This window comes from Ammospiza nelsoni, chromosome 5 (assembly GCF_027579445.1).
Source record: "Ammospiza nelsoni isolate bAmmNel1 chromosome 5, bAmmNel1.pri, whole genome shotgun sequence".
In the NCBI taxonomy this organism is placed as follows: domain Eukaryota; kingdom Metazoa; phylum Chordata; class Aves; order Passeriformes; family Passerellidae; genus Ammospiza; species Ammospiza nelsoni.
In genome coordinates this window covers 62,072,908-62,098,680 of record NC_080637.1, presented here as the reverse complement: position 1 = coordinate 62,098,680, position 25,773 = coordinate 62,072,908, and the positions used below count along the sequence as shown (strand labels likewise).

The 25,773-nt window shown below is 40.8% G+C and overlaps 1 protein-coding gene across 1 annotated transcript in view; it reads right to left on the bottom strand.

The window, feature by feature from the left end:
- Positions 1-4,630: 4,630 nt before the first annotated feature.
- Positions 4,631-25,773, bottom strand: part of PTN (pleiotrophin) — a 79,008-nt gene continuing 57,865 nt past the window's right edge. Inside the window, exons 4-5 of the mRNA XM_059473201.1 lie at positions 25,233-25,394; positions 4,631-9,990 (exon numbers count right to left, since the gene is read on the bottom strand). Of these exons, the coding sequence (XP_059329184.1) occupies positions 9,938-9,990; positions 25,233-25,394 (215 nt within the window). The 3' untranslated portion in view covers positions 4,631-9,937. The remainder of the gene's footprint in view (positions 9,991-25,232; positions 25,395-25,773) is intronic.

The window sequence follows — 25,773 nt, the reverse complement described above, 5'->3', positions numbered from 1 at the left end:
AATTGTGATAACCCAGGCCCAGTTCAAATTCAGCTACTTACCAAACAGTGTTTATCAGAGGGAGTGCATGTTTTGTCTCTGAGACACTCAGTTATACAGGGGGTGTGATGGACCCCTGTCAGCAAAGGAGAACAGCAGCAAAGAGAACAAACATGGCACTTCATTCCCAGCTAAGGACAAATGGAGACCTGCTCTTGCCACCCCTTTTGCCACTGGGAAGTGTCCTGTTGAGTCAGTAGGACTACGTGCACTGCACTCATGTAAATTGTTACAGGACTGAGATATTACATATTTTAGGATCTTTGCATATTATATCATGAGTCTCAACACATTTCCCCATGCTGAAAATGGGCCAGTTCACATTTGGAATACATCCAAAATCAGGTCCTGAATTCAACATAAATTCTTATTAGTATATCTTGTCAGATATACTAAATATATGTGTGTATATATATATTTATATATGATCTATATATTTTTATATGTCAGATATACTTGGCTTACCTTGCAGCCAGTTGCAGCAACCACCCAGGCAAACCTATTTTGGGACAGGTTTCTTCGGTGCCCCAGTCTGTGTCCTTTCTTGTGTCATTTTCTAACACATGTACCCAGTTCTCTGTTGCGTTGATTTTTACACCAGGGATTCTATTCCCCCTTTTCAAAACTATTTCAACCCAGAATTTCTTCCCATATCTTCTAGCCCCACAGAAGTTTTAAGACTATTTACAACAGTGACTCCATGTGATTGCAGACATCACGGACAGGTTTCTTCTCAGGTAATCACTTCAACCCTGAATTCCAGGTCAGCAGTGTGAGTCCTAAGCCCAAGGAAAAAATGGAGGAAAGGAAGAAAGCAAACAAGCAAGAAAGAAATGAAGAGAAAGGAAGGGGAAAACAACAATAGGGATAATATTGCCTTGTGTTACATCTCTTTGGCTACTACCTCCACCATAAATGCTTTGAGGAGGAATTGGAAGCTGGATCATCCTTCCAGTTGGAGATTCCTACTGCATCAAGCACATCCCCAGGCAGCCACTACACCCTGCTGAGCCCCACTGTGCACCCTGGAGCAGCACCCAGTGCACTTGACCAAGCTTGAACATCTAGATCCCATGAGCATCTCTAGTGAATTGTAATGAGTCATAAAAATTTTAAAAATCAATGGAATAAAAAAAGCTTTCAGCCAGAAAGCCCCCACATAATTATACTGGTGCAGAATGCTTTTATTAGGAATAGTAGGGTTTTAAAATTGTATACTGGGGGGAAAAAATCTGTATCTCAAAATGCAAGGGGATGCAAGTTAATTATCATTACGGAAAGATCTTTACTTTTCCTGCATTCCCAACATTAAACACTTTTCTCTTACTCTGCCTCCAGAAATTCCAGTAATAAACACCAGTAATAAAAACTCTTAAATAGTTGTTGATTAATTGAAAACAATCTTTTCAAGACAGATTTTTTGGGTGTGTTTTGGTATTGCAAGGTTTTATGTACTGAGCAGAACAAAAAAAAATTTTTACTGACCTTTTCAGATCCAAGATTTCATCTTTTGCTCCTGTGGTAGAAATGGTGTAAAGCAGCAAACGAAAAGTGTTAACTAAGAAAGCAGAGACTAAATAAACACAAACAAAAAACATTCTTTGCCAATGGAGACAATAATTTCAGTGATGACTGTGTAGCAACAAAGCCTTCTGTAACTTGGGGTACCCAGTAAAGATGGAGATATTTTTCTGTAAAAGATAGTCTCTGTGTGTATGCATATTTGTATTTAATGTCAAAACTCATTTGACCAAAAATGTAATAATCTTTCTTCAGAAATGCTCCCAGTGAAGATTTTACAACAGAATTGTGCTTTACTACAAGATTACAGGGTTTTTTTTCCTTCCATTTGGGTTTCACTGGAGACAATTAGTACTAGCTAACTAAGAAAAATAGAGACAATCTCATGTAGGCAAATTCCCATATCACCATTAAAGATAATAATGGACAAAAACCTGGATTACTACTTTGTGAGAAGATTTCATCCTGAACATGAGGAGTTCATTTTGCAAATTCCCTGTTCTCAGTGAAAATCAGGTGCTGCTGCATCATCTACAAGGCAAGGGATGAAGTGAGTGCGTCTCTGTGTCTGTGTGAGGGCGACTATCAGGCATTTGAGTTTTAATTACAAGTCTATCCTGTGCAAGGACAGAGGGAAGATGAAGTGCAAAAAGGCTTTGAACTTCGGCTGTGGTAGTGCACCAGATTAGCTCTGGGGTCTTAAAGGCCTCAAGGAGGCTTTGTGCTGCTAGCAGATACTTGCCTGCAGACATCTCACCCCATTCACCTCTGGCGGTCCTCCTTCCATCCAGACCCACCTACTGAAGCACCATTCCCAAAAGCTTGGAGCAAAAAGTGGAGCAGAACTTGGGTCTCTGCATGAAGTCCTCTCCACTCATCCACTCCACACATAACAAACCAAAAAGGTGCTAAGACCAGGAAAGCAACCCAACCAAAAAGAACGGGTGTAAAAGCTCTGTTCCATGTTCACAGCTCAGTCAGTACCTGAGGACAGAGGTGGGGAGGACATGAGAAATCCAGAACTGTGTCTCCAGCATGATGGAGCTTAGGGAAGCTAACCATGACTTCACACACTTACAATACTTAATTTTCTTCCAAACAATTTTAGAAGCCTATATCAATCTCCTTGTCTTGTAAAAAATGGGAAGCATGTCCCTCTTTTGGCAGTGACTGATGGAATAGTTTTCATGGAGTAATTAATTAATTATTCTAAGATTTTAACTAATAGTTGGACACAGAAAAAAACACCCAGAGAAATTGGAATGTGGCTTCTTTGTTCTACTCTTGAGTCTTAATCACCTCTCAACAAACACACACCAACACATATTAAAGTGACTATTAAAGTAAAACAGCTGAGCATGACAAATCTGGGAATGAGGGTTTACCACTGCTTACCTGATAGCATAATTTTTAAATAAATCAAACTCTTCATCTGTAAGCCATCATTGTGTCACTATCACACAGGTTGAAATAACTGTATACTGAAACAAGCTGCTTAAAAGAACTGAAAAGTGCCAGGAAATTGGGACAGACAGGCTTTAGTGGGCACAAACCAAAGAAATGTTTCCCACTAGATTCACTTTCTGGCAGACCTCTTTTACAGACTAAAACTTCTTCTGAATTTACAGATCGTTTGTGTGACAAGCCACGCCTACAGCGAACAAAAACTAACAAAGAGATACCATTAAATATTTAGAATTATTTTAAGAAACTCCAGAAACAGTTTCCACAACCAAATGAGAACACCATGTGTCTGTGTATTAGTTTATTTAATTCTTTATCGCCACTAAGAGCAAGTAAATTACGCTGATACAATTGGTAAACATATACATTCACTAGAGCCCCCCAAAATCCCACAGAGCTAAGGGAAACATCAAGGGATGTTACAGGATTAATGCTTTCATTCTACAATATGGATATATGGCTTTCATACAAGTTTTAAAAAATTGAAAAGGTAACACACTGCTAGCTTACAAAATCAATATACAAACTGGAAAAAAAAGGAAAAGGAACAGGAAAAGAAAGTAACCCATAAGAAGATATCATATAGCACTGGTTTAATAGATATATACAGAATTAGAAATCCATTGAATATGATATTCAGGCTTTGTTATTTTGACTTTCATTTCTCCTTTCAGTTTACCACTCAAACTACAAGAATTAATATGATTTCTCTCTTACTTTTATTTTTCCATCTTATTTTACCCATTTTCCTCACTTTTTATTGGCAGAGAAAAAGACTTTTCCTGTCTGTGTGTATAGGTTCAGTCTTAAGTGAAGCAGTTCGTCCACTTTGAACAAAGCCCTTGTGTGTACTTGGTGTGACAGAAGAGAACATCACTGTGACATTAAGTCCTTTTGGCCATTACACTGGCATGTGTTTTGCATTTCCCTTGGACACAGCTATCCTTAAACTGAAGTGCTGGCAAGTGGGAAGAAATCTAGGTCTTCATCCTACTCGTGTATCCTCACTTAAACAACAGCACAGGACAAAAAGCTCTTTCTTTTCAACCACAGCCCGAAAATGTGGCAGCACCAGTTGTGATTCACATTTAGAGTTATGCATGCACCTTTCCAGAGTTTTCTCCCATGTATGAATGTACATATAGTGTGTATATATATATGTGCAGTGTGTATGTATTTAGAGAGCTTTTGTGTCTGATGCTGACATCTGCATTAGGTGGATTCTGGCTCCAAGCTGCAGCCTGTCTCTGCTTCAGGCCACCTCAGCAGCCACAACACACTCTGGACTGTCACAGCCATTTCCTCCAGCTATAAAAGTCTAGATGAAATACATGATTGTAACATGGGGAGTGCAATGAATGATCTAATAAGAAAAGCTAAATAATGTCTTGTTGCCAGATGGAATAGAGAAGGGAGTTCAAACAGCAAAATTAATTGAACGAAATTGGCTGTGGGTAAAACAGCCCTGTAGAGGCTTCTCATTTTCCTAGCTTTCCATCACTGCCTTCAGGGTTACAGGTTTTGTACAGTCTTTAACTTTCAACACAATGGGAATACTTGTACACCTCCATTTTCAACTCATCAATAAATCCACTCCCTGGACATGTTTTCAGTTTTGTTGTGGGTTTTTTGTTGGTTTGTGGTTTTTTTTTTGTTTTTTTTTTTTTTGTTATCACTGTTTATTTAAGAAAGGACTCAAATCTGTAGGCACAGCTTTTACATATACAACTCACTCAAAGCCAAGTGGTTTAAAGGCTAGGAGATACTTACAGATTTCTTTAGCCATCTGGGACTCCATGACATCAAAATTTAAATGGCAAACTGCAGAAAGGGCTAAAGGATTGTAAAACCCCACCAATGAGAAAATAATAGTTGAACGTAGCTGAATTCTCATGCTTTCCCAGATTCTTGCTCAGTTCAGAGTGATGAGGCCACAAAACAGACAGCCATTTGTGAAGAGTGGCAGAAAGAGGCCATTAGGAAAATTATTTGATTTCAGCATTGTTTAGTTTTGATCCAAAAGCAAAGTTTGATGCTGCTATGAATGAGACTACCTACATCTTCTCCAAATGCAAACACCATGGGGGGAAGAGGCTCTCTCCTTGCTCCACACCTGCTCAGGCAAATCTTTCACTATCCCTGAAACTCTATGCACCACAATAATTTGGTGATAAAAGAGGATAGTAGTAAAGGATACCGCTGCTTGCCACTATTTAGCTAGTTGAAGTGGTTTTCTGGATTTTGTGCTTTTTTGTTTGAAGACAGACACTCCTGCATCAATGTCTCTAATTTTTGAGATGATCATTTGATCATTTCTGTCCCCTGGGAAGCCACAACAAGGTCAAGTTATGAGGAAAGTTTTACCAGCAATCCATCCTCCCAGCAAATCCAGGGACTCTCTGTGCTCATTATCATACTTCCTTGTTCATTGTCATACAGTGATTAAAAAGTTGCTACTTTTACTTTTGTGTCTTTTAATTTCAGAAGGACACAGTTGGAGAAAATTTGTGGTATGGGCTTCCTGGGGCTGTTTTGCAACAATCCAGGAAGAAATGAAGAATATAGTCTCAAGGATGAGGAGAGATCATCAACATCCCCAGAAGTTTTACTGAGGAGTGTCTTAGCAGAATTGACAGAATAAATGCTATCAAAGTTATGACTAAGTGTGGGAAGGCAGGCAACAGGTATAATCTGCCGCAGCAAAGGAGAGAACTCAGTCTCAACTTCAGAGAAGTGCTGTCCTAGAGAATTAAAATGGACAGAATACAAGACACCCATCCCCACTGACGTACTGTTTCTCCTCAGGATGATTTGCGAGACATTTTTCATGTGGAGACATGAAATCCCACTGCTGTGGGATATCAAAATGGTGTCCACCTCACCAATATATTGCTTTACAAAAGTAGTGAGTTTACATTGTTAATGTTGCTGCAGTTCCTAGACTTGAGGGAAAATTAGGTTATTGTCCCACCCTCAGCATTGACATTAGCCTGTATACTGTTGTCTCCTTTTGACTTTGTCTCCACTTGAACACTTTCTTTTGAGGCTGAAGTGGGACTTTACTTCTCTGTAACACTTTACATTTGATTTGTTTTTACTAAGGCACAAATCAAGGAAAGCATAAAAACAAATGTGCCAACCTGTAGTTCTGCCTTTTGCATGCAAGGAACAGGCAACAGAAATTTGTATAAAATGCTCCTGATTTCCTGTCTCTTAACCAACTCTCCAAAGCTGCCTGTTTATACATTTTATAATTGTTATTCTTTCATTTCTTCTAACTTTTCTCCTTTGAAAAGCAGTTCAGCCCAGAATGTCATTATGGAATTAGAAGATGAAAATCAGTAAATTACAATTTTGTATCTACCTGCATTTACAACAAACATTTTCCCTTCCTGGAGCCTTGTCCAGAAGTTTTGCTGCACTTAACAGACTGTTAAATAGGCCAGGCTGACCTGGGCATTTCTGTCAGAAGACATGTCTAAGTCAGAAAATGTCCCAATCCTCAAATACTGTTTTAAATCAAGATATAGACACGCCTAGCTGAAAGCAGCATTGCCTCAGCTTAGTTAGAGAAAGAGAAGGGAGATATACCCAAATATATTCAGGTTTAGACTCACTGGAATCCAGAATCTGGATGCAGATTCATCCACAGCTGATGTTCAGCAACTCACCCATCTCTTTTATAATAGATCTGAGCACTCAGAATAAGGCTGTCATTTGGGGTTTTTTTATCACCTCCCCATACTCCATTACAGCTGTAGCAAATGAAGATGCAAACCACTCCTTGAGAGGGACATTCATGAAACAAATTTCTGTCCGTTAAACTAGGTAAGCAACACATCTATGCTAAGTAATTTTTCATTGTAATAGGATAGCACCAAGAGGGTAAACACGTTTTTCATCTCAAGTAGCTGCTCCCACAGCACTGTCAGACCAGCCTGTCCTCCCAAAGCAGGGAGGGCAGAAGATTAGAAAGCAAATATGGGGAAGTTTCAGAATGACTGAAGTAGAAAATTATCAGGATGAGTGGGAAGAGGTTTTGTTCAGAATCTTGCCTTTTGCTTTCCTGATAACGTCACTAGTGAAACAAGGGCTCCTTCCAGGTACTGGGAGCCTCCTTTCAGAGCTGACCTGACTGACCCATTCAATCTTCCTCTGTGTTCTGCCATAAATTACTTTATCATCTCCTGCATAGCTGGACTTTCCAGTTAATGTTTTGTTCTGGCTTATTGGAAATTTTCTTCATTCTAAGTTTATGAACTATTACTCTAATTGCTGTCAACAATAGGATGCCAATATAGATCTGAACATATGCGGATTGTGCATAAGAAATGTTCTCCTATTTCACACCCTTTGCTGAATTTTCTTCTGGTCCTAACATGATATTTTTTATTTTGTTTCTTTGTTTTCTGTAAACTCTCTCCATGAAGGCCCTATGCCACCACAGGAACCTGACTAGCTTGCTTCAAAATCTATTAGGAATGTTCCTTTAACAAGCCAGATGGGCAGTTAAACGAAAGGACCATGAGGCATCACAGGAAACACAGGGGAATTTATTTTCTTTATACTCACGGAGGTGGAAATAAGAAGTCACATCTAAATTTTGTTAAACGACAATCAAAGTGTTGGTCTCAACATCAATCCCAATTCCTGCCAGCTCCCTGTGAAACATGGACTAGATTAACCAGTGTGAGACAATGGTGCAACAGTGTTGGCACTCAAAGTTGAGCCACTTCAAGTGAACTGATGCAGCATGTAGACAGACAAACCTTTGGTGAGTGAAAAAAAGTTTCCTTCTCCCTTTGCTTTCAACCAGACCTACCAAACCATTAGCTTAAGTCTGAGGCACAAGCACAGGTAGACCTGATTAGACCATGAACAAACCAAATAGCACCCAGAACCACCTAAATATGAGCCTTTATGATTTTAGATTTGGTCACTGCACCTCCACCACGTGTGGGGGACATTTTTAACTATCCCACAGACTCAGGTATGTCTAACAGCATGGTCAAAATAACAATGACATCAACACAGACTGCAAAACACACCCAAGGAGTCTGGGAAAGAATTGTGAGGCTAGTCTACCTTAAGCTATGTGCAGCCCTGGCTAGGAGGCTTCAGGAGTGTTTGGGAACGGAAGGAGTTGCCTCACCGTGAGTCCAGATCAGCTGTACCCTCCGCGTGAGAAAAAAAGAGGGCAAGCTCTACAATTGTTACAATTCTTTCTCAAAATAAAGGGGAGTGATGTTAGTATGGAAAGAAAAAGACTCTCTGCTTGTCTACAAGCTAATCCCAAGAGAGAAATGTGATTTACTCAGGTGAACACAGCCTGCTGCAGCTTCACTGAAGTCAGTGGGTACCATGCAGGAGTACAGGGGAGTCTGTTCCTCTTGACCAGCCTGCAGCCCACACAAATGGCAAAGCTTATTTCTTGCTGCTGAATTTTAAGATTTAAAAGTCCAAAGCAATAATTTTGAACTTAACCTGGGTAATGAAATCCCTTATGTTTTCCTCTAAAAATTTTGGTCTGCTTGTTGTCAGTTCATTAAACAACCCTTTACTTTGAGACAGACCAGCCATTTGTCAGATCCTTTTTCTACTTTGTGACTTCACACAGGATTCAGAATCATTTTAATTAGGTAAAACTGAACAAACTGAAAAACAGCTGGTTGTAATTTTTCTCTTTTTTCCCCCTGCAGACTATATTACAAAAATCACAACTAATTTTATGTTGACTGAGCTTTTCCCAAGTCTTTTGCTTATATAAAAATGTAAGAAAGCAAAAGATACTGTTTTTGTATTTCCCTTCTGTTTTACTGAAAGATAAACGAAAAATTATTTCATTCCTATTGGTTTCAAGTCCCATAATTTGTCCCTTTTTTGGTCAAATATATGAACTACCTCTGGTGGTTTTCAAACTGATTTCTCCTTTTATTTACCACCAGACATACTATTTTTTAACCAGCTATAATTAAGATTAACAGGAATATTGCCACTGATACAAAACAGAGCTGGGTTAGGCAGAATCACAACAATTTCAACTAGATCTTTTATGAAAATTATTTTCACCCTTCTGTCAAAATTCACAAATAAAATACAGCATTTTTCAGCTTTGATAGGTGAAATGGAGAACACCATCCACCAACACTGATATGCTGAAAAGTGGAAAGTTTTGTCATCATTCCACTTTGAAAAATCATTGCTAGAAAATAATGAAAAATTAGGACTCTTTTATGTCCAGTTGTTGAAAGATTTTAGATTTACTGCCAACATTCAAAATATGGATGAGGAAAGGAGTGTTACTGGTTTTTACCTGTAGATGGTGACATTTTGGAATGAACGTTAAGCACACATCCAAGAAAATTGTATACTTGTAAATACTCAACAAAATGCCCCCATCCTTTCCTTAAACAAACAGTTTCATACAGTTATGCAGATGTAATGAGATATTAAGAAACAGGCCTCAATTTTTAAGATATAAAGTCCTAATCTTAAATAGAAATGCATGTAGCCAGAGTGCTATGTTCACACAGGGTACCACTGGCTTCAGCAGAGCCCCACACAGGCTCAGGTTCTGTTTGCATGCACTGATTACCAGACTGAGACCTATGGCAAGACTCTAGAAAAAAAAAAAATTAAAAACCTCTACATTTTCAATATACAATAGACATACTTTTCTAAATGAGATTGGAGTCCTTTATTACAGGCCTCTAAAAATTGTTGTTAGGGTTATACATTAAAAATGCTAAAGTAATATAAAAAAAAAAAGGATTTTTTTCTGTGTTTGCTTTTTTCCTTCTATGGTACCATTAAGCTATAAATAATTTTAGGATAAGATGCCTAGGTATAAATGAAACTGTTAACTGATCATGTTTGCTGATGTCCCTTTCTCACATTGCCCGAGTTGACTCCATTAATCCAGCATCTTCTCTTGTTTCTTGCCTTCCTTTTTCTTCTTCTTGGATTCTGTCAAGATATAAAAACAATAAAAAAATTAGCGTCTAGCAAGCACTGCAATAAATTTCATTTAGCATCTGTGGAAGTTTCCCTTTTTTTTTTTCTTCATGCACATAAGAATTGTCTCCTCACTTTGAACAAAGAAAGGGAAAAGAGAAGGAAAAGAAGAAAAATAACAGGAAAGGTCGAGGCAGTAGAGAAGATGGAGAGGGAGTTGCATGTTCTGTTCAGAACCCTCCCTATCTGATGGCTGACCCTGTTTGGCATGCAAAGCATTGTCTCAGGAACTTGCTTGGAAAATAAGAAAACAGCAGGCATCTCCTGGAGAAACCGGGTCACGGCTCAGTGGAGAGCTGGAAGAAAGCACTGCACACACTACCCACACATATACCCTTCCCCTGCTTCCTTTCTGTCTCATTGTGAGCCTTTGGCTTTCTCTGAATGTGTGAGCAGCTCCAGAGCAGGAGGAAAAAGCTCTCTTGTTTCTCCAGCTCCTCCACTGCCAACCTTTCCCCGTTCCCCTGGGACAGACACCTATGTGCGCTCGGGAGCATGGCCTGTGTGGGATTCACAACCTCTGAAGCAGTAAAAGAAGCAGAAAAAAGAATGATCCAAACAATTCTTATCTCATTTGCTGCTCCTGTGTTGTGCCAAAGTAGAATGCAATATGGAGATTGTTTACCCAGAGTGATGGAGTTTTGTTTCCTTGGCCGATGAGGGCCAAGTGTGTGTCCAGACTGTCAGTCAGCAGAGAGTCATGAGATTCTGGGCAGTTGAGTGCTTGTGCAGATTCAGTTTAAATGTAGTATAATATAGTATAAAATCATATAATAAAGTAATTAATTAACCTTCTGATATTAAAGAGTCCTCCTTGTCATTTTCTCCCCATCGTCAGGATTACCTTGCTTTTACCATAGGCCTGAGGCCCTGGGAGCAGGGCCTGTCCAGCCAGCTGAGACTGATGGGATGAGCAAAGGAAAAAGGAGCACCTGCTTCTCTAATTAATTTGGGGTTCATAAGGGAAGGATGGGAAGTCACAAGTGAAAATTTGTGTGTTGTGCTACCAACTGCAGTAGTTTTCGCTGTACTCTAGGGTAGCGCGGTGTTCGACAGGTAAAGGAAATTCACAGAGGGACCTTGGAAATTAAAACTAATTAAGAGGATTAGGTACTCTTATGTCACATGTAGCCTTATAATAGGGAAAATAGAGCGTTCACTGGGAACATGAAAAAAAAGGAACAAAGGAAACTGCCCAAATCCCTGTTGATACCAGCACAAAACAGCACAACAGGTACCGCAGAGGGATGCAAGCAAAGCTTCTGTGAAGCAGCATTCCTGCAACCAGAACATCAAGCAAACAGACCCAGAATTGCCTAAACCCAGATATCATTAACCAAACCAAGCAAAACTATCATGGAATCATAGAATACACTCAGTTAGAAGGGATCCAGAAGGATCACTGAGTCAAACTCCTGGCCCTGCACAGGACCACCCAAAAAAATCACGCCATGTTGCCTGAGAGGGCTGTCCAAGCACCTCTTGAACTCTGTCAACCTTGTTGCCAGGAACACCACCTCTGGTTAAATAACAACTATCACCTTGAATGAGAAGAAAAGCACTTAGCCCTTAAGGTGAAATTGTTATTTTTAAATATGATTCTTTCCCCTCTGACTCATTTACATAACATAGTCTAGGAATCACAAGTTGTGGTAAAAACCGCTTGTTTTCTTTAAATCAAAGGCAACAACACCAACTTCTTTCACGTATGGATAGGGCCAGGTACCTCCAGCAGAAGGCAAATTTAGGCTACCACATTTCTCTGATGGTTGTTTTTCCTTTTTCCTAGTGTTTCAAACCAACATTTTTTTCTTCAGCTGTTATAACAAAACAAAAATTACTTCCCATAATCCTTTAGCCAAAGCAAAATAAAATACTTGTTTGTGCATATAACCTGCTCTAAAATCTCTTTCCCTTAAAAACTTTGCTTAAATTTCAAAGGGATAATAATTTCAAAGAGATAATTTAAAAGAAGTAGTATTTTTTTTTATTTGAAAACTAAATTTTCCCCCTGCTTTTGCATGTGTTTGTGCGCTTGCACGTGTGTCTGAATGTCTGTAGTCTGGAGTTATTCACAGAAACTGACACTATTTCATAACCTGTCATTAGAAAAAGTAATCTTTCATTGACTTAGTATCTAATTCGCTTTCAGCTACAGCTTTCCCTCCACCCCTGCACATTTCCTGTACCCCCCCTCAATCTCTTTCACCCACAACCTCCACTTCCTCTAATTTTGCCTCTCTGTAAGACTGACTCTCCTGAATTTTGCATTGACTGCACTCTCCCTCATACTTTTTATTCCCCACACAACACCACTTTCTCTGAAAGAACAGTGGCATTTTATCAATCAGATTGGCACTGGAATCTGCAACGTTTATTTAGACCCAGCAGAAGCAGCAGGGCACTATGCAGACTTGAACTACATTTACTAAGAGCAAAGGAGACATATAAATGCAGGCAGACTGCCAGCAGGACTCTGCAGACGAGTCCAGGAGAAGACAGTGGTCTGCAGTCACATGAATGCACCATCCTCACTTGACCTGAGGTACCAGACAACCCACTGTTTATCCATTTGCACTTAATGCCTGTGGATCCACATTTCTTCCTTCCTCAGTTCTTCCCCCTTGTCTGCCTTGTGGTAATTTGCACATCATCCAAACTGCCAAACCCATCTACCTCCAAAGACAAGAGACTCTGCTTTGGGCCTCAGCAGAGTAAAACTCATGAGCCAGATGGAATTCCTCCCTCATTAAAAGCACTCACACCACCACAGCTTCTGTCTTTCAGACAGGTAATCTGGATTGATGCACAGCATATTTGCTCCATGAAATGACATGCATACACACAATTGTGAGAACATTAACAAAAAAAAAAAAGGAAACTGCTCAAATATTTCCCAGCCCTTAGGCTCTTTTATATTCCCACCACAGACACCAACACCCATGTGCTGACCTCTTAAAATGTTGATGTTCATATGCTCATGCACAAGTCTGTTCACAGCCACACTGTTCCTGTTTTGATTATGATCAGGCTATGGTATGTCCATGGCTAACAATGTATAAAGTTGCTTTAAGATGCACTTGGCTCATGTTTTTTCATTTCTCTTCATACTCTTTGCATTTGTGTCATTCAGGCTTTTATTGTCCTCACCTCTGTTCACCCTATGCTACAATTTCCACTTCTATGACAGCTGCTGGGTCACAGCCACGCTGGGAACCACATCATCCTGATCACCCTGCCAGTGCTTCCCTCCCCAGAGTAACCAGGAATGACTGAAATCACCATGCTCAAAAGGCTGACAAGTTCAAACAATGAGAGTTATCTGCCAGCTCATCAGTCCCAAACTCCAGCATTTGCCAGTTAAGTTAGGGGAAGATCCCCTAGGCACACTGTTCAACAGACCCCTTCAGTTTCCTGTTCCATACATGAAAATGATCAAAATTCAATTCAGGTTAGCACAGAGTGGATGTTAAGAGTTTCAGTTCAGCCATTTCCTACCAGGAATCTTACTGTGGTCCCATCAGAAACTACAGTGCCTAAGCAGAGCCCACTGAGACAGCCTGTCTGATGGAGAAGCACAAAGCTGATTCCTCATCTCACTGGCACTTCAAAGCAGTGGGACCCCAGCAACACTCAGCACTGAGCCAGAGGGTGTCGAGATTTCTAGCTGGTCAAAGTGACCCCGAGAAAAGTTCTAAAGTCTCTTTTCCCAGCCCCAGTGCTTGAAGAAGGAGTCAGGGCTCTTCATTTCTCGGTCTCAAGGTTGTTTATTGTATTTTATCTGTAAAATTCTTTCTCCTGTCCTGCCGAGGTCTGCTCAGCAGGACAGACAGAGGCATTCTGCCTGCCCCTGGGGTGGTGTCATGTCTTTATACTAAAAACTATGTGTACAATGTTTACAATCACTTTCCAATACCTATCACCTATGTTAGACAGTGAGCTAAACCAATCTTTAAGTGCCAACATGACAGCAGAAGATGGAGGCCAAGAAGAAGGAGAAAGGCTGGACGTTCCCAGATCCCTTCATCTTGCCCCCCTGAATCCCCATTCTAAAAACCCCACAATCTACTTTTTCACCTTGTGATAAATTCGCTATCCTTCTACTTAATTTGTCATGACTTGCAGATCTTCATCTAAGGTTGGTAACTTGCTCCATGGGTCACAATCAAACACACAGGCATCTTGGGCTCTGTGCCAGAGTCTCTGAGACCCCTGGCAGGGGTCTTGGCTGCTCAGGACAGCCAGAGGGATGGATGTCCTGGGTCCTGACAGGAGGGGGGCAGGAAAAGCTGCCCAGTGAGCAGGGACTATTCTGAGCTGAACCCTGCCATTTTCAGGAGCTTTGGGCCTACAGAAGCCTCCTTCTCCTCACCCCCCCCACTGACTGCAGAGTCACAGAGCTGTGCACCAGCTGTCCTTTGCCTCCAGGGAATGTGTTTGCTGCAGACAAGCACTACCAAAAATATAGAGACACTATGGTAAAAACACTTAACCAGATGAAACTTAGGTTCACACCAGCCCACACAGAACTTGAATCTAAATCTACTCACTGCCCTATTTGCTTTCAAGTTGGGTGGCCCACTTGTGCCAGACACCAGTTGGTGGTATCTTTATGAGCTATCTATGGCAGAATTCAGGGTCCTGAGAGGCAGAAGCAAAGCAAAAAGAAGGATGAAAATCCTGGATTTCAGAAGAGCAGATTTTGGTCAGTTCAGGGACCTGCTCATTCAGGCTAAATACTCTGGAGCAGAGCTCATGCAGAGAGAAAATTCCAAATGCCTGGTAGTCCCTGCAGTGTGTAACACCCAAACATTGCATAGCCACTCTGCTGCCCCCTGTAACAAGGGGGGCACTTCCAGCAAGATCAAAACCAAACAGCCCTGCAGGAACAAACTGTGTCAATACACAGGCACTGGATTATCTAATCCTTCATCACCAGAATAACCCTACTAATAGTCACAAGACTTGGAATTATTCACAGGATTAAAAACTGGCCATGAATTAGCACTGGACCCACTTTCTGTGGGCCCAAGATGATCAGTAACAAAAATTCCAGTCAGGTTCTTAGCGAGTAAACAAGTTAATCTGATTAGCAGAACTTTCTCTATGCAATTTGGGATTGCAGCAGTCCTCTTTAAACAGTCATCTTTATTCCAGAATCTCATTCTTACTATGCAAGCAGCAAATGAAAGTAATTCAGTAGAGCAGGAGCCACACACCATTTGAAGCCACTCTTAATGTATAAGGCACAAAAGAGAGGTAATTACATTTTAATGGAAGTCAAGCTTTGTAAGCCAAGATTTGCAGGTCTTAATTTTCGTTTGTTGAAAAGAAGGTAACAATTCACTCATGGCACTGCTGAACTTCTGTGCATAAAAGTCAAGCAGTGTCCCCAAAAGTAATATAAATCATATTAAATTGCAAAAACTGTACTGATAGAAGGTTAGAGTAAAGAAGTTCCACATCAGATTTTCAGGATACAATCTTCCCAGGGCCTAGCACTCACTCAGTCTTACCAAGCTCAGAGGAAGGCATGTTTTAGAAAGGCCTCTCTACCTCTCAATTGGAGCAAATTTTCCAAAGCACCAGGTTTCTATGTGCTAAAGGGTAATGGTGCCATGGTGTGCAGGGATCTTCGGAATTTTGGGGATGAAATGCCTGTCCCTGTGGAATGGAAAATCTTAGCTTTGGTATAATCCAAGATTTTGGGGAAAAAATCTCAGAGATTCACACTCCTGTCTAGGAACAGAAATTGTAATGTTTTGTGATTTCCAGGACTTTAAAAGTACCTGGATTTCTGAAAACCCTTTAAACATAGTATTTCTTTTTCTTGTAGAGGAAGAGAACTTTTCATGGCCATCTAAATCCTTTTCTTCCTTTTTTCCTGTACTACATACAGCATTTATGTATTCCAAATGGTTTAAGAAGGAAAATCTATATTATGATAGCAACTTGCTCCCTAATGCATTCTTCTGAAAAGCCTCTTTGAGAAACAGACTTCTACTGGATGGAGGAAAAAAGCAATAATCCACCAGCTGAACAGCAGCAGAAGGCACCTCTCCAGTCAATGACCCTGATGTAACTTTTACTTCATTAACAGATTAAAATTGATTGCATCTCTTATATTTTAACCTGTGCTCCTTACCAGCTTTCTTTAGCTAACTGTGCTCCTCAATTTGTTCACTCCTGTGCTCCCTCCCCTCCATCAGGTTTTGTTCTGCTTCTCACTTTGCTAAAGTTTTGTTTTGGATAGACTTTCATTTGTTTCCAGTTGAACACAAGAATGACTTGATTTAGACCTAAAGGCTGCAGCTGCCCCATTTAAGTCAGAAAGTGCAAAGTGTGTTAGGAATGGGGAACAGTCAGATTTATGCTTATAACAAAAACTAACATAGCTGACAAAGGAATGGAACCAAGTCACCACTCACAGAAAACGTGTCAATACTTTTTCTTTCTCATTAGAATTGCAAGAAGAAATAAATGTAGAGGAAAAATAATCCAATTTGTTCTAAAATGAGCCACAAAACTCTGAAGTTATCTTAGAAAGTCAGAAGCCACTTCTTGAATCTGACATACTGATCTAAGACCTTTAAACTCTTTCCTTTAACATCCCAACTTAAACTAGTCAGGGATTACAGGGAGCTTTTATTTAAGAGATAATTTGCTGAAACCAAGGATTTTCATCAGAAAGGTTTCCCTTTGATGATTTTCTTCCTTCAAATATTTGGGGAAAAAAAGTTTCAGAGCTGCCTATGCAGAGGCACTCAAAAGACCACAAAGACACACACAACTCCTGACTTTGTTCAATGGCCTAATAGCCTGAAGGCAAAGAACATGAAAGTTCCATCTCATTTTCTTTACATCTATGTTAGCCCTTAAGATGTTAGATCTTAAGATTAAGTATTCAGAAGATTGCAATGGATAAACTTTTCAAACCAAGGCTGTTTTGCAGCTGGAGCCTGCTACAGGGGTCTGGCTAACGCTTTCAGAAGTAGCTCACTTTGCTCTTCCAGTTGGCTCCTCACCAGCCTTGGGAACATTCACACTGCTGCTTCTGTAGGGCAGGGACTTTCTCAGTGCTCTTCATCATGTTCTGAGCTCAGCATGAGAGGGACACAGTCCCAGCTGGCTCTTCAGCCCCCTCCCTGTCTATGCTGCACACAAGATCCCTCTCAATGCCAGCAGGACAGGTGCAGGCACAGGCTGACACATTAAGGGTTTACTCGCTGCATTCACATGTCTGCAGGAGACTGCTGGAGACAGAAAGCTTTAATAATCCATTGGGACTTCAGTATATACCTATAGAGAAAGTTATTTATGGTATAATGTCAATAGAGAACTTATTTTATTCAGTTAGCTCTTGAAAACCAGACACTGCCCTTCTCAGCTGTGCTTTCTGCCTCTGCCCCAGATGAGCTCTGCCCTTGGGGCACAGGACATGGGGTTGGCTTTGATCAGTGCTCCCCACTCTGCAGAGTCACCTGCAAAAGTCTGGCAGTGAGCACAGACAGAAGGAAAGATAGAGATGGCAATGTGGAAAATGAGATGGAGGGATAAAAAAAAAATCAGGGGAAGAGAGCATGAAAGGAAAGGAAGTGAAGAAATAGAAAAGGAAAAGAACAGAATGGAAGGAACAGGACTTCCTCTCTGTGTCACTGCTGGGAACAGCAATGAGGGTGAGCATTTGCTGATGGCATACCTTTTATCACAGCAGATCCCATAGCTTCAGGCCTTTTCATGGCTCAAGGGCACTGACTAATGCCAAGGAGGCAGGGCTGCTCTTACAAGCCAAAAAAGGGAGGCAACGAGCACATAACAGAATTGACACACAAGGCTATTTAAACTTTCACCCACAAAGGTCTGCATTAAAACCTAGAAGAAACTCCTGCAGGTACAACAGTGTTAAATGAGAATTTATCAAATTCAGTTTTTCATCTTTTGGGGCAGCATAGAAAAAGAAAAAATGATCTGAAATGCAAACCAGGGGGTCAGAAAAACATGGAGATTAAGGTTTCCATGAAACACCCCAGAGCTTTTCTTTCCAAAAACACCTATGAAAGCTGCAGAACAAGTAAAAATTGCAAAATATTTAGTTAAAAAATATATATATCTTCTCTCCCTCTCCTACATGCATTTTCTTCTCCCTGGAATTAGGGCTGTGTCAATCAGATTGATATTATGCTATGATCTGACAAGGCATTCAAATTATTTATCCAAACAGTAAAATTCTTCACAGGTACAAAAGCAATCTCAGGGGAAACTACAGCACAAAGCCTCCAAGAAACATAAGGAAATGGGAGCAGAAAAGCAACCATTTAAAGACATCCAAACTTTATTAGTCATGGGCTGCACTGGCAGCTTATAAGCAGCTTGAGGCTGGTCCACAGTGTAAGCACCATTGTGTGTTCTTTTTCTCATACAGCTTATTCTCATTCCCACTGAAATTGAGAAACATCATATTTCCTCCTGTCACAGCAGCAAGGAGCCAAATGACAGAGTCATGTCTCAGAGCCTAAACTTCCCAGTGAGTTTTACTTCACCTTGAAACACGAGCCTTGTCCTCAGACTAGCACTGGGAAGCAAAACCAAACATTTAGTGCATAGTCTCTCCCCTCTGGACCACTGTTTCTTCTCTTGGTTTTCACATTTCCCAGCGCCATAAGGCATAAATTATTCATGGTAAAACTGCCTCTCACAATGTTTATGCAGTGCTTAGCACAATGGCACCCTTTTTCAGCTGGGGCCTCTGGGCACTCATGCAATACAAATAATCATGATGATAGCAACAATAATACCAGCCAGCTATGCTTTTCCCACTGGGCATACACTCCAGTGTCCTGTCCCACAGAGCTCAGATCACTGTATTCCTCTACAGGCTCCCGGTCAGTGCCAGGGGCCATTTTTCAGTAAACCTGTCTCACCCTTTAGAACAAGCAAAAAATCTCCCAATTTTTACCTTGCAGGTTTTTCTTTAACTATCACAGCTGTTTCCTAATATGAGAAAATCCCTCGTTTTTATAACTAATTAGTTTGAGCAGATTCTATTATTCTGCCTCCTGTAATACTAATTATTACACTAGCTGCATGCCTGCACGACTAATGAGTTACATTAAAGCTGGGGAATTCTAAAACCTACAGAGGGAGATGCAGCATGACTGTGAAGCCAAAACAGGAGACACCAGCATCTTTCAAACAATACAAAATCACAGCCCTAACAAGTCATTTCCTCCCAACAAGTCTGTGTCCCCTCCTGCTGCTTTGTGCTGCTGAACAAAGGCAAAGCTGAGGGAGGGCACCCCAGAAAATGCAGTTTGTCCAACATGCAAAACGAAGTGGTGCAGTTTCATCAGTGCAGTACCCAGTTTGTCTGAGGAACAAATGGCTCAGGAAAGCAAGTCACTCACACACCACTGTCAGCTCCTTGCAACAACCAGCAGCCAAGCCATCCTGCCAAAGCTGGTCAGTCTGCTCTGGCAGCACACTGCAAGTAAGATGTTCCCCCAACAGGTAGGAATCTGCCACTGGAGTGCTCAAAAATCCAGAGGCTGTTTTCTGTTCCTGCCAGCAAAGTAAAGACAGGCATACACCTGTTCATTAACACAAGTCCATCTCTATGGCTTGACAAGAAGCTTCCTAAGAAGACCCAATGTAAAATGGTGTTTAACATTGGTGGGAGTCCACTGAGATGACTGACATAAAACCAAGGACCCCGACTAAAGACTGCAGTTCAGACACTCACCTTGAAGTCAATTGTCACATTCTGATAATTTTATTTACATGGTAGAAGTGATCAGCAGCTCCTGATAATTTTATTTGCATGATAAAAGGGAGCAGCAGCTACTAGCTACATGCCTGGACCAGCCAATCATTCTTAGTCAATCTGAGAAATCCTTTAGCCTTTCTGACTTTCAATTACTACTTTTCTTCTAATTAGACTTGCTGAGCTCCAAGGAGTGATAGCAGGATTAGCTAATTGCTGCCTGTAAAGATATACAGATAAAAGAAACAAGGTAGGGCAGATTATTTATACTTCACTCAACTCTGAAGTAAAACTCTTCAAATTGTATGAAATTATTAAAAATACAGAGTGCAGTCATTTCCTCCATGCAGTAGCATGCACACTGTGCCAAGCACAGGGAACTGTACTGTCATCTTGCAACGCTCTCAAATGCTAAACCTGATCTGAATTGTACAGAAGAGAGTACAGCCAGTAACAGCTCAGTTAGGTCTTGCCTTTATGTGGGAAATCTTTCCAAACACTGCATATTGAAGGATGTGATCTTTGGTTGGCACCCCAATTACTAAAGACAACAGTGCTATGAGCAGTGTTAATATTTGCCAACCTTAGCACATATTTTTCCTGTGTGCCAAGGACTGAGCTGAGCCATGACAAAGTAACTCATAGATGTGATGTACTGTAAATTGATAAAGAGTTGGGAAGGGAAATTTATTAAAAAGAGCTAAATACAGCCAGGCAAAAAAGTTATTAGAAAGGTGCATCATTCAAAAAACATGAAGGGTACATTGCAGAAAGGGCAGGCAAACTGCTGATTCTATTTAATTTTATCTTAATCAGAAGAATAAATATCTGAAAGTACAACAGTTATGGGGAGGGAGAGAGAAAGAATGAGAGTGACCAAAAGAGTGTAGGAAGAAATAAAGCCCATCAGGCAACCCAGCCCAATGAAAAGAAATTCCTCCTCTCTTAGCAGTTCAAGCCAAACGTTTCCTGAATCCTGACAATCCTCCATTCTTCTGCTTTCTGGCTGGCTGGAACCTGAACAAGCATCAATCAAGCCTGGGTGGGTGTGGAGCTGGCCAGATGGAGGATGTCGGAAGCACTTTGTGCTCCTCAGCACAAGCTGGCCATTAGAGCAGCCACTCGACACAAGTGCCTGAGTCTGTCACATCTGTCAGGACAGTTTAGGGACACCTTCAACATCCCCAGCCTTGCAGACACTGATTAGAATATGCAACTGTGTGTGCTAGAGAAGAGGTGCCTGCCTCCACTGGGATTTTTTGATGAAAATCATCCTTTCCTCCTTTCCAGACTTCGTGACATGCTTTCTCATGACCTCATTTGTGGACTAAATACACCACAAACCGTGGTGCCTGGGACATCCCTATCACATTGCTGACAATCTGTCTGCCTAAATGCACAGTATTCAAGAAGATGTTTTTCATCCTGTGTTACCTACACTTTAACCAAGCTACTGTCTTCCACTCTGAGAACATGTGAGCAAAGCTATGGAGAAAAGAGCTTGTCAGGAAGCAAAGTAAGGTTAAAATTCCTGGTTCATCATCTGCTCTCATCCTGAAAAAAAGTTGTAATCCATAAAACAGCTGCTAAGAAGTAGAAAGTACTGACATAGAGCAATTGCTAAGAAGAAAATATTTATTTTTTTCGTTTTCAAAATAATGGAGAATGCTTAAAAAGGTTTTAAGCTTTTCTGTGGGTGCTTACCAAAGATAAAAGAAATCCATAAAAACACTTAACTTAGTAGTTTATGAAGAAAGAATTGATTCCCAAAGCTTATGAGCATCTCCTGCTTTAACTTGGCACAAGTTTTGTCAGAGATCATAGAAGCCATGGAAAACCAAACTATATTTTATCAACAAATCTGTAAAATTATAAACCCTGAGGGTTTTTTTGCAGGTATGATTTTCCTTTCTGTTAAGAATAGATTCAACTCCTATGAACAGCAGTAGTTTTTGAAATTGTTAAGTGAGAGGAGGGAGACTCATCCTGTCAGCACAGCTGCAATATGTTGATGGGCTGGAAAGGTGGATAAGCAACAGCAGAGCAGCACCTACACTTAAATCCATCAAGTGACATTTTCCTCAAAGAGCAGAGAAGGTGAGGAGGAACTTCAGACACCACATCCCATGAAGGAAGGAAATGTGTCAGGTGAAATTTGATGCACAATGCTTCATTGGTCATGCCTAGACAAGATAACCTGTCTTACCCAAAAAATTCCTAGAGTTCTTAAATAACCACATTAATTAATTTGTTTTTAAATTAGGGAGAATTTTTAAGGTCTCAGACCTAAGCTCCCCATGCTAGCAGTGATCAAAATTAAAATTCTATTTAGTTAATTTAGTGGGTGTGATGAACAATAAACACAATGAACAATAAGTGGGTGAACAACATGAACAATAAAGCGGGTGTCCTCTGTAAAGGACATGCTTGGAATACTGTTTACATTCCAGTCTCTCCATAATAAAAACTCTTTTGCAATAATAGAAGGAATTTAGGTAAGTCAAATAATGTGTATTCTTATAGTGGATAAATTCTTACACCAATAAATACTGAAGTCATAAGCTTTAAAAGATGGCAAGCGACAAAAAATTAAAAGATGGTGTATAATAGTACCATTGATTGGAGAAGCTAAGCAGGGGCTTTTACAGACCTCATTTACAGTATGAAACCAAAAGGAAAATGGATATAATGGAGAGGTTACAAATACAACCTAATGGAATAAAAATTTCACCGCACTGGAAAGGGGTTAGTCAGGAAAATCAGGAAAACAACACCTTTTTTCTGAATATACCAGTATTTTTCAGTGCAATATTTTCTGTCTGCTTTTGGTGCTCTCAGCCTGTTGCTGTCAGAGAGGCATTCAGTGGTGAACCTCTTGAAGCAAAGACCAGTCAGAGAGGCCACTATTCACAGTAAAACAGATTCCTGAACTGCTGAGCCCCTGGCTCACTGCTCTGCTGCCAGAGCACCCAAATGCCAGCATCCCCTGCCCTGCTCAGCCAGGCAATCCCAGTAGGAATCCCAGCCCTTGATCAGCACCCACAGATCTAGCTGGATATCTGTACAGACCACACTCCAGAAAAGGACCTGCTGCTTCCAAATAAAGCATCATGGGCTTCCTTTGTTACGCTCTTGAGGCACTGATGCAAAGTTCCGGGTGAAAAAGAAGCCTAACATGTAACTTCAGACCATTTGAAGTGCTCAGGCCATAATCCAGTTCTTCCCATTTCCAAATAAGAAAATTCATTAGGACTCTAGCTACAGACTGAATGCAGTTTAAATATTTTCCTTTTTCTTAGTTGTGAGTTTGGACTTACCTCCAACCTGTCATTTCCTTCACCTCAGGAAGAAACCAAATACTCTCATTCCAGCACTCTGATTTTTAACTCAGAAATAAAGTTCAGTGGGGCAAAACTCCTCACACAGTACTAACCTGCTTGACCTAATTTCTTCCTCTAGTTCCTCCTCCTGGTGCCAGCACACTGCCCAGTGTAGCTCCCGTGTAGTTATACCCACAGATCTGCAATGTGGGCTTAGCTCTGAGCCCAGGCAGGCTGTGTGTGTGTGACTCCCATGCCTGCTGCTCCTACTAATGCCAACAGCAGATGAGTGAGCAGGTGGCATGCAGGAAGATTTCTAATGCAGATCAGGAGAGCAGAACTGCCCACAGTTATTATGATTAAAAACCCACATTTGTACCTATTTCTCTTTTTGCATTCCTTCAAATCAAATAAAGCCAGGTTTCGTAATTAAGTCAAACCCCATAACTGGTTGCTGCAGTCAGTCCCAATCCAATTTCCAGTCTCAGCTATAACTCACTCCTAAACTCCAGAATCAGTTAAAGTTGACTCCAATCCAGCAATTTCTCAAGCTCTCCTTTAAAGCTGCAACTTGAAAATGAGCCTGTACCACCCAAGAGCGCAGCTCTCACAAAACAATGCTGCATCAATGCTCTGCTTTGTGGCCCTCTCCCCCTGCTCTGACAGCCACTGACAGGATATAGATATATGACTCAGTGGCAGAAGCTCCAGGGGCAGAAGATGCCTTCTGGCAGCACAATAGGAAGCCTCATTCACTAAACTCCCAAAGGCCACTTAGGCATGGAAACTTAGTGAAATAAAGAAAACAGCAAAAACATGAAAAAAAAATCCTGCCCCCCAAACTGCTAAACAATAAAATCACACATCTCAAAGCCCTTCCTGCATTCCCATCCAATCACTTCAACCCCTAAATGATGTTTGTTGTCACCAGCTCAACCAACTCAGGTGGTCTCTGAAAATCTAGTTGTAACTTTGCTGCTCCACAGCCTGTCACTGTCTGCACAGGTTCTGGACTTGTCTGGACTCATGGATGGTGTGCAAGGAAAACCAGTCACATGGATAGATGGATGCATGCATACACACACACACACACACACACACAAAGTGCCTGCAGCTTCTCTGGTTGCTCAAGCAGAGCAGGCCACCTGCAGGTACTCGTCTGATCCATGGCACACCACAGCCCACAATTTGAAAATTGCTTGTCCCAGGTGCACCTGTCACACTTAATCACATTTATTTGTATTGCCATCCAAGTATTCAGAGCCTGGAATGTGTCAAACCCTGCTTGTTTTAAGTAAACAAATGTCAAGGTAGCATAGCTTTTATAATCTACTTAAAACATATTGCTTTTGTATCTCAAACAAGATCTCACAGTTTTAGCTCCCACTATAAATCATCCTATACACATAACACCTGCTCTTCCAACAAAAGAGTACATTAAAAGGCTTTAATGATTAGAAAGAAAATAAGTTTTTCTAAGGGCCACCTGGAAACACAAATGCAGGGCATATGTCTTTCTGTGTACCAGGAATTATACTGTCAGTCACATTTAAATAAGATATATACATTCTGTACTGTTATTCCTGCTATGTTTGAATAAAGAATAAACAGCCCCAAGGGTGCACAATATTTTCATATTTCAGTGTGCAGTGAGAAGAATATCCTTTCAATGTTCCTTGTCCAGAAGGAAAGCAGTCCTTTTTTCAACTAGTCATTATTCAATACCAAACAAAACCTATATAAAAGATGTCTTTTTCAAGGGATATTTTTTCATGTTATAATTACTATTCTGTTCCCATCAATGAGTGAGTTACAAAAAGAATTTTTACTCTGGAAGTCTACTTGTGTACGCAAACTGCTAACAGTACAGGTGGTCTAAAGTTAAAATGAGAGCTCTAATCCTCAGCTTACTTCTCAAGTGTGAGACAGCCTTGACTGTGCAACTCAGGAATATTCCCTGCCTGAGCCCTGACAGACAGGAGCAGTGCAGAGCTGAGGAAAGGCCATAGGAGTGCAATATCCTGTACAACTGAGCTCCCACTGAAGCAAGCAGGACACCACAAACCCAGTGATTTGAGTGAGCTCTCATGCAGCTTTCAGCAAATGGAATTTACCTTGAGGTTTGGGTTTGGTGAGCTTCCCGCAGGGCTTTGAGATTGTGACAGTCTTCTGGCAGTCAGCGTTATGGAGGGCTCTCTTTAGGTTCCCGGTCCGAGTCTTCAGGGCCGTGTTCAAGTCACATTCTCCCCAGGCCTGGAACTGGTACTTGCACTCCGCTGCAGCAAGGGAAAAAAGGCAAAACTTAAAACACAATGACTGAGCGTGAAAACAAAAATGTTGTGAGTCTAATAGGCTACCACAGACAGCTGGTGCTTACAGACAAAAAGATGTGCAACTGAAGAAAAGAATCCCAAGAAAACTTTAAAGATTATTTGTGGTGGTAATTGCAGTCTCCCCTCCTCTCCAGTGCTTTAAAATTTAATCCTCTTGCTTTTGCATGGAAATTGCATTTTTTGGCATAGAAAGAGAAATCCATTCAGCTATGAATATGAACAGCAACAACAAAAAAGAAAGAAACAGCCGTTTGAAATGTCATTTACAGTCCATATGTCTGTTTCTCCATTTGTGTGACACTAGAGGTTACCAAATAAAGCT